Raw genomic sequence first — 9,746 nt, forward strand, 5'->3', positions numbered from 1 at the left:
TCTTCCCACCCCCACTCACCCCACCATCCCTCTGGTAAGACCAGCCCCGTCCTGCTAGTCCATCTGGTCAGCCCATCCTGCATGTCCCCTCTGCCAGAAGCTGCAGGTACAGAGACATGCAGGGCCTGTCACTGTCCCCGAGGAAGACACATCTGAGACAATCCAGGACTAGGATGCCCTAGGACGCCACTCTGGACCTGCCCTCGCTTTTTTATCTGGTTGCCTTTTGCTTGCCCCTCAAACATACTGTGCTGGCTGCAGGTGGGGGGTAGCCAGGAAGATCTTTGGGGAGCAAATGTTGGGAACTTTCCCACCCTGTCCTCCTGGATGTGCATCGTGTGCCCTCCTGGGGCTCAGACCTTGAGTTCATTTCCATTCCTCATTCAGAAGCACTCATGCTGCCTTAGCTGTAGCACCTTCTGGCACAGGGGTCCCTAGACGCATCTACTGTACCCCCTTAAAAGAAGATGCCCCCACTGTCATACACACCACTGTTTATGTCCCACTAGGAAGGAAGCCATGCTACTAATCACCCCATGACATGGCATTGACTGTAAGACACATGCTGTTGGCAAATGACCCTAGTTTAAGCTTGTGGCAGGTCTGGAATGGGAGTCCTGGTGTCCCTGTGGCTTCCTGGGTAAGTTGCAGGGAGACAAGCACAGGAGGTCAGAGCATGAGAGCTCAACTGGTGTGTCCCTCCTGGCTGAAATCCCCTGTCCCATCCAGTGACCCTCAGGGCTGTGCCTTCCCCTGTGATGTGGCCATCAGGAACCTCACTGCTGAAGAGCAGGGCCCATGATAGGGCCAGGTGCAGGGCTCGAGCCTGCGTCTTGGGGTGCTCCAGACCCCAGGGAACTCCTCAGATGGCTGCTGTTGGGCTAGGAGTCACATGGCGGATCCCAGGGAAGCCAAAATTCCTCCCTTTCAGAGCGAAAGGCGCCTTTCCACTGGCTGAAGCGAAGGCAGAGCCACCTCTAAAGGAGGATGTGCTTTTTGCCTCCTGTGTCTCAGGCAAAGCAGGGCACATGATGTTGTCCTCACTCTGCCCCTTGGTACCCACCCCAGTGGCTCAGGAGGGAGGCAGGAGGAAGGGGCCGCAGCCAGGTAGGCAGACGGGCCTATCATCTGCCCCAGGGCCCGGGACTCACAGGTGCTGTGCACCCTCCCCAGCTCCTGGGCCCTTCTGGAACTGCGTACCTCTTTAATTCTTTTGACTCTTGTATGGTCTGAAGCTGCCAGAGACCCCACAGCCCCCATCCTGTCAGTCACTCATCTACCAACCAAGGTCAATGTTGCTAATTGCATTTGTCGCAAACTTGTGTATAGCACCTACTATGGCCTGATGGTAACTCAGCTCACCCTTAATAACTACCCTGTTAGGTGGGGAATGGAAGATCACAACCCCATTTTAGAGATGAGAAAACTGAGGCCCAAGAAGATTAGGCAACTTGCTCAAGGTGTCACATGGGTGGTAGAGACTGAGCTGGGCTGGTTCATGGCCTGGTTCCAAAGTCAGTGCCTCACCTGCTCTCCCAGGGCTGGGTGGTCGGTGTGGGATTGAGGAGCTGCTTTGCTGGGACTACTGTGGGTTACAGGGTTCCTTTGTGCCCCTGCCCTCCCTCCCTCTCTTTCTGGCTTCTGCTTGGGTAACCTCATAGTTGGTTGACAACACTCATTAGAGCTCACATCCATTCTCTGAGGCAAGGCAGCTCCTGTTAAGCCCATTTCACAGATAGGAAGACTGGGTCTCCAAGCCATGAAACAGCCTGTGTGAAATCTCACAGTGGCGGAACATGCGCCAAGTCCTGTCACATGTGAGACTGCAGAGCTGGGGCACTTAGCCCCCACTTCCCATGGCCTGCCTACCATTGCCCCTGCCCACTCTTGGGGCAGTGTGGGCACTGGTGTTCACTGGGGCTGCCTTGACACCTCCTGGAGGGGACTTGGATGGCCTCCTCCCATTCACAAGGTGCTTTTCTGCCAGTAGGAACAGGCAGCATATGCAGACCCTCACCTGCTCTCCAGAGACCCCACACAGTGCCTTCTGGGTCTCCATGCTTATTACACCAGGCGCTGTTTTCAGCACTTTGTAGCAGGTTAGTGTCATTTAAATGTCACACGAACCCTCTAAGAAGTGAGCATCACTATTAATGCCTATTTAACAGATAAAGAAACTGAGGCCCAGAGAGCTTGTATAATGTGCCCAAGGTCATGTAGCTCTAAGTGGTGGAACTCAGACTGTCTGGGGAAGTGGTACTCAGAGGGCTCGCCGCGGTGGCTGTCCACACAGAGGGGCCCCTGTGATGCGGGGGGGCTGTGTCCCCTCCTGAAACTCTGCCTATCGCCAGCATCCTCATGCATGCCGCACCACGCCTTCCCGTCCCTCCCACCCCATCTGGGAACTCTTCATGCCTGGCATCCGTCCGGAGTCCCAGAGCCTGTGCTCAGTTGACCCTTTTCCTTTCCCACCACAGAGGGCCCCCAGGGCAGAGAGAGACACACAGGACCAGAGGGACATGCAGGCAGGGCTGGCCCATCCGAGCACCACGCATGCTCAGCCCAGCCCAGATGCACGCACACATGCAGTGCACACCCAGACTCCCCTCCCCGCCCCCCAGTGGGCCATCTCTCTGTCCTTGTGCAATCCCATACCTGCCTCTGTCCGTCAGTCCTCCGGGGTCTCTGACGTGCCTGGACCCCCTCTGTGGCTGCACGTTCCCACCTGTCATCACAAACCAGCATTTGCCCAGAACAGCTTGTGTTGGTTGCCATGCCCAAGCAGCCACCCTGTGTTTGCCAGTGTGGCCTCCGTGCTCTCTGGCTGCTCGGGCTGAGGGGGTGAAGGGTGCCGCTTCCCCCGCTCTCTGCCCTTTCCCTCCTGGTGCAGGAACATGGCCTTCCTGGCATCTGTTCTATACCGTGAGTGCCTAATACACATGTCACATCTGCTCACAGCGTTCCAGGCTCTTCACAGCCATGCCACCGGCTCCCTTTTATTCCCTTAATGCGAAACCACTCCACTAGCAGGAGAAAGACAAGGGCTGTCCTTGAGCAAGCAGGCGGTGGCCCGTGACCTTGGAGGAAAGCTCCTCTGTGGCGCGGTGGCCCCCAGGAGGAGTGAGGGCTGGGAGGCGCGGCCGCGGGCAGCGGGCGGCACCATCTGTGACCATCCTTTGTGCGGGCGGTCGAGCAGTCCCTCCGTCGCTGCGATCCAGCAGGCCTCGTGCTTGGCGTGCAAATGAGCCTCCAGATGCCCAGTGCCCACCCCGCCCCCATCCCCCCACCACACATACACACACACGAAGCAGTAACTAGGGGCTTGGGAGAAGAATGGAACAATCTGGAAATTCATTTCTGTTTGTTCCAACCTCTCAGAATAGGCTGCTCCCCCCATCCAGCTGTGGCAGATGTGTGCCGGATGCCCGCTCTAGGGGCGCTTTGCCACGGTTCTGGGCAGACACACACCAGGGCAGGGGCCTCCCCGTGCAGGTGGTAGCAAGGTGAGCATCACAGAGAGGCAGAACATGTCTCTTAAGACCTAGTTCATCCCTCAGGAGCCCCTCCTGGAGGCAGGAACAGGTGCTCTCCTGGTGGGGCGGGGGCACAGGCTGCTTTTCAGCCCACACTTTCCTCCTTGACTGATGTCCTAGGGCCCTGCACCAGCAAAGCCAACCCCGGAGGACCCATCCCCACTCCATCCCGTTCCCTGCAAGAACTGCTGCCCTTCCCTTGCCCTTGAGCCCCCAGCAGGTCCCTGGACCTTGCTTCCAGGCAGCTTTAGCAGGATGGCACAGGCAGAGTTCTCTTGCTGGTCCTAGTGGCTGCCCCTGGTCCTTGGCCACCCAGGGGGAGCAGAAAAGAACCCACCGCTCCCCACTACAGATAGAGCTTATGCAGGTCATGGAAAGGGACAGAGTGTGACATGGCTTCAGGGGGTCCCTGGCCCTGCCTTTCGGGTTTTCAGGCTAATGGGGCACCCTCTCCAGGGCCTGGGCACTTAAAGTGACAGCCCTATGCAGCCACTCCTGGAGGGGATTTGTGCCTCAAGTCGTTTTCCCCCAGTGAGAGCTGGTCACAGTAAAGGGCATGATACGTGTAAGCCTCACTGGATTGGCAGGTCTGGAGACCACAGACCCCCTGAAGGGTTTCATCTGCCCTCCCATGTTTTGGTTCAGGCTTGGGCTTTCCCACCAGGGTGTGGGGCAGGGGACATCATCTGTGCCTCCACCGTCGAGCTGCAGTTACTGTGAGTGACTTCGCCTGCTGGGCTCAGTCTGCTCATCTGGAAAATGGGGATAAGAGCTGGCATTCTGGATCAGGCAGGGCAGATTTGAACAAAAGGACACAGAAGCCTGTCATACGGCATCTAGATGGGAGGGGAGGGCCTGGAAATGAGGGAGGGGGCTCTGTGTCCAGCCAAGTGGCTGAACTGAACAGTCCTGGTTCCAAAAGCTCCCTGCTGCCCGGCGGGGCTGGCTACTTCCAGAGCTATCAGACACACCCATCTGGCTGAAGTACTCATGGCAGGCGGGGGACAGTGGCCAGGGTATGCTCACCCTTTTTCCTCCCACACAGTTGTCTCAGCAGTTTCCCCACTTACCCCTCACCGCAGCCATGGGAGGAAGGCAGGCAAAGTAATTCCTTTCCCCCTGCAAGCACACTGAGGCCCAGAGAGGGTCTCCGAGCTCTGTTGGCTCACACAGCAAGGTGCTGTGCAGCAAGGTGCAGCCCAGCCTTCCATGCTCCCTCATGCTCCTTGGGAAGCCTGGCCAGACAAACTGATCTTGAGTTGCTCTTCGCCCCTGGTGGTTACATCAGGAGGGTGGAGGATGATTCCCCAGCACCCATTAACGTCAGCTGCTTTTCTCTCAGTGTGCAAGGTCTCTAAGTCTGGACATGGAGGGTCCTCATGTGCTTCTGCCCTTGGTGTCCCCAGCACACACTAGCCTAGCTCCCCACCCTCGGGCCGCGCCCTCTGTCCTGGAAATCCTTCGTTCTCTGAAGCGCAGGTGCCCAGCAGCACAGGGGCCAGCCGCTGGGCTGACTGGAAGGCGTGGGCACTTCTGCGGGGAGGACTTCCAGGGAGGACCCTGCAGGCACTCCTGGGACCATCACTAGGCTCCAGGAAGGCTCTGGATTCCCTGTGAAGTGGGCCCTGCCTACCTTACACCTGGGGCTGACTGTCCAGAGGCTTTGCTGAGAAGTCTTGGTGGACCAGCACTTCCGAAGGTCACCCCATGCAGGGTCTGTGCGTGGCTCCCTCCCTCTCGCTCCGGTGGTGTGTCCTCTGAGGTTCCCCTCCATTGTATCCAGTCTCTCCTCTTTGCCGCCTCTGGGCTGTCCTTCTCAAAGTGGTGGCCATTGAAATGTGTCCCCCTCTGCCATCCCCCTACCGTGTCAGGAGCCTTTTAGCCCTTCCTTCGGAGTGTTAGTCCCGCTGTACAGATGAGGAGGCTTAGAGCCTCGCCGGGCGTCACACCAAGGTGGAAGCACCCAGTCTGGGCCGGTGAGGGGGGGTGTTGCCATGGCAGGGGGAGGTGGTGGCAGGGCCCGCTGACCTTCCTGTCCTTCCTCGTAGCCCTGCTGTCCTCCTGGTGCGAGGAGCTCGGCCGCCTGCTGCTGCTCCGACATCAGAAGAGCCGCCAGAGCGACCCCCCCGGGAAACTCCCCATGCAGCCTCCCCTCAACTCCATGAGCTCCATGAAACCCACTCTGTCGCACAGGTGAGTGGGCGCATTCCTCCAGGGGTGTGCTTGGAACGGCCCCTCAGGTGGCCGGACTGGGGTGGGGGCCTCTGAGCAGCCGTGAGGATGTTCCCTGTTTTCTCAATGCTGCTGTTTGCTCCTCCAACATCACAACAGAGGCTGCAAGCGTTGGCCTCACCTAGCCTGACTGCTTTGTCCCTTCGGTGGAGGGCTGTCTCTTCTTTATTCAGGTTCTAGACTTTGGGCTGAAAGTTAACTGTCCTGAGCCCAGGGTCTTCCCTCTTTTCCTGAGCAAGGTGTTGTGCGAACCCAGAGACACCCAGGGCCCAGAAGGGGCCCAGGAGCATCACAGAGCTGATGGTGCCCCCGCCCCCATCTTTCCACGGATGGATGGGGACAGAGTTAGCCCAGGTCAACCACGTAGGAGCTGAGTGAGGCTGGGCTGTTAGTGCAGGGGTTGTGCCACCAGAACCCCAGGGAGCAGGTGGGAGTGGCTTGGTGGCCACCAGACACTAAGAAACTGGCCAGTCCCCCTGCACCAGCCTCAGAAGGAGCGAGTGGTCAGGACCAGCAAGGCCTGCAGTTAAGTATCCTGCAGGTCCCTTGCTGAGCCGAGCATGCACTCTCCGGGAGCTCTCCCAGCTGACCCTGGAGCAGCAGGCCTGTCATGCCGTCTGCTTTTCCTTTGCGGGTCCCGCTGGTGGTTGGGGGGAGGCGCATTTGCCGTCAGAGCAAGGCTCTCATTCATCACCCAGCCTGACCGAGGTACCCGAGGCCCAGAGCACACTGCAGGAGACCTGGGTCACGCCACTGGGGGGCTGCCATAGAGTCAGGCACTGGCCACACTCTGCAAATTGAATTAGAGACTATTGGTTCTTGAAGCCACAGGGGAGCTCCTTAGGTCCAACACCCTGCCCAGACAGGGCGGCCCCCACACATGACTCCTGCCTCTGCCAGATGCACTTCATAGGACAGCCAACCTGCTGCTGATGCCCAGGGCCACCGCTTCACTACACCCTCAGCCCAACCACGCAGACTCGGGACAGCCCCCCTTCCGTGTGTGTTCTTGGTGGGCAGTCCTATTGGCATTTAGACTGGGGCATTTTCCATGGTGCAGGACTTTGCAGGGCATTTAATATCTTTGTCCCTGTCCACTCCGTTCTTCTACTGCTCCGCCCCATGGTGCTAAAGTAGCTTCACACATTGTTGGGGGTGAGGGTATCAAACACTTGTGGTTAAGAACCATGACTCTAGAAAGACAAAACCCACCTCTGGCTGCCCTCCTCCCCTCGCCCGGGCTCAGCAAAGAGCTACAGGTCTTGCCGTCTGTGAGGCTCCCAGCCACTGTGCCCCAGCTATGGCTGAATGCGCCCAGCTTGCATCTAACCTCCTTTGAGCCCGCCCCCAGCCCGCCCCGCCAGACTCCTCCTGCCTCTCATTGCCTCATGCGTCCTGTCCTTCCAGCCTAGCCTCCTCCCCGCCTGCCTCAGACCTGCTTGGCCATGACCATGGAGGCTGTGGAGTACCATGGATCTGGACCCCAGCCAGGCCTTGGCCAGGCCATGAGCTGCTGGCCTGAGAATGGCCCATCCCGTCACCAGCTGAGGGATGTCTGTGCTCCCGGAGCCGTATCTTGCTAGCTGGGGAAGTAAGACCCAGTGAGGCAGATCGGGAGCCAGCAGATCAAGGCAGGGGTAGGGTTAGGTGACAGGTAGGCCTGGCCTTGGGGTTCGGAAGGAGGAAAGTGGCCGGGCTATCAAGAGACTGCTCAGAGGATGTGCACCTTGACCTTCAAGGACTTGATCTGAGAGCTGGGCAGGTGCGTTCTAGGAGTTGAATGAGCTTTCCCTCAGTGGGCTGAAGAGCCACTGGCTGGCACCCAGTGCCACCTGTGCCACTGCTGGTTCAGCTCCCTGTATGTACTCAGGAAATGATAAAGAATACAAAAAGCCTCTCAGAGGTAGGAGAGCCCTGTGCCCTGGAAGATTTCATAGAGAGCTGATGAATGACCAGTTGCTTCCATGGAATGTGGCCTCCATAACATAGCACATTCTGGACGAATGTGCTAGAATATTCTAGAAGGGAAAGCAGGCCCAGAGCCGGACAGTGACTCACCCGTGAACACACAGCACCACACACAGTGCTCTGCCCTTCACTCTGCTGCCGGCCATTCAAGATCAGTGAGGGGATGTCTGGTTGCTAACCCGCCCTTGAACCAGACCTTACCCTGTTTCCCATTCCGTAGCAGGCCAGTTGAGACCAGAAAGAAGTGTCATAAGTTGAACAAGGACCAGTCCACATGCCTGCAGGCCCAGGGCCGAGGCTGAGGGCACATTATGAGCCAGTGGTTTGAGGTTGGCTGGTGTCTACTCACAGCTTCATGAATTTCCTGGGAAATTCCCACAGGGGGCATCACCTGTTAAGTCCTCATGTAATTTCCCAAACCAGAAGGAAAGAAAGTTGAAGAGAAAGTCAAGTACTTTCACAGAAAGGAAACTTTTCTGACCACCTCCCCTACAACTGTATTGAATGATGTGGGGACAGAAGCCCCTCTTGCCTTATCATTAGGGAGACCCTGAGCCGGGTGAGCTCAAGGGCACTGCGATGTTGAGGATTGGGTGCTTGGGTCATTTGGCTGTTTGAAAACTCAGGGGTCTTTGTCTGTAGGCACTGAAGACAGGTAAATAAAACAGGGTGAGGGGGTCCTGGAAGCCTGAGGGCCCAGCCTATCTCTGGGGGACTGTGTGACTGTCACATTAAGGTTTATTTTTTTAATGTTTATTTATTTTTGTGAAAGAGAGTGGAGAAGGGGCAGAGAGAGAAGGAGACATAGACTCTGAAGCAGGCCCCAGGCTCCAAGCTGTCAGCACAGAGCCTGACATGGGGCTTGAACCCACAAACTACGAGATTGTGACCCAAACCAAAGTCAGATGCTTGACCGACTGAGCCACCCAGGTGCTCCATCAGGGACATTTAGAGGAAAGGTTACACAGAGGTCGGAGCCGTAGCACCAGACCGGGAGTTGGGGCCCGTGACCCCTTGAGCCATTAGGCACACACACACACAAGGTGTCAGGCCACGGCAGCCCCTTGGCAGTTGCTGAGGGTGATGGTGTCAAGAGTGTCATGTATCCACATGTCTGGGGAGAACTTTAGTCTTTGGCTCAGTCGCTGGACTGTCCCGGAGTCCGGTCCTGATGGCACTAGCTGTAGGCGTGTGTGTTCTCTCCACTTCACAGGGATGTGCAGAGCTTCGGGTAGCAGGAGGGCCAGGAGAGGCCAGCCCGGGGCGGGACGGGGCCTCGGGCCTGCAGCCCCACAGCTGGACCCCTGCCCTGTCCCCGCAGTGGCCTGGACTTGTTGTCGGCAGAAGTCCCTGTCTTCTTTCTCAGATCTTAAATGAGTGGTTAAAAAAGCCATTTGTGATTAGCATGTTGTCCATATGCAAATCAGTGCTGCAAAAGTAATTAAAAGCCTAATACATCTTGTTTACACTCTTCATTTAATTACAGTCAGAGCCCACTAGGGCTGAGGAACTCTCCAAAATCAAGGGGTGCTGCCCTTCTTCCAGGAGAGGGGTTTGCGACCCACCCCCCAGAAGAGAGGTGCCTAGGTGTGGCCCCGGTGCTCCCCTCAGTGCAGCAGGTTGGGGCACGGGCCCTAAGCCAGGCTTTGGGTGGCGAGCTGCTGCCCTGGCATCTTCCAGTTTGGGCAGCTCACTAATCTCTCGGTGCCTCAGTTTCCCCATCGGTAGCACTAGAATAACAGCAGTGCAGGACTTTGAACATGCTTGCCGACGGGCCTGGCACATCAGATGTCCCACAGGCCAGTCATTACTCTCCCAACCCTCAGCCTGCTGCCAGCAGACTGGCGCTCTCGCTCTGGCCGGCTGACAAAGCAGGGGTCAATCAGAGCTGAGCCCTCGCACTCCCCTTTCCTCGGTCACTTCCCACCGCCTTCGTTGTTAGCTGCTTTTATGCAGCTGTACCCAGAGCTCAGGGGGTAATAGGCCCGTCTTGCCCCCAGAAAATTAAAAAAA

The 9,746-nt window shown here is 57.5% G+C and overlaps 1 protein-coding gene across 5 annotated transcripts in view; it reads left to right on the forward strand.

Moving 5' to 3' along the window:
- ZMIZ1 (zinc finger MIZ-type containing 1) overlaps positions 1-9,746 on the forward strand; it is a 181,366-nt gene that overhangs the window by 142,630 nt on the left and 28,990 nt on the right. For all 5 annotated transcript variants that reach the window (XM_029932022.1, XM_029932026.1, XM_029932025.1 and 2 more), the window contains one exon: positions 5,582-5,726. In XM_029932022.1, coding sequence (XP_029787882.1) covers positions 5,582-5,726 — 145 coding nt within the window. The remainder of the gene's footprint in view (positions 1-5,581; positions 5,727-9,746) is intronic.

This window comes from Suricata suricatta, chromosome 2 (genome assembly GCF_006229205.1).
Source record: "Suricata suricatta isolate VVHF042 chromosome 2, meerkat_22Aug2017_6uvM2_HiC, whole genome shotgun sequence".
Taxonomy (NCBI): Eukaryota; Metazoa; Chordata; class Mammalia; order Carnivora; family Herpestidae; genus Suricata; species Suricata suricatta.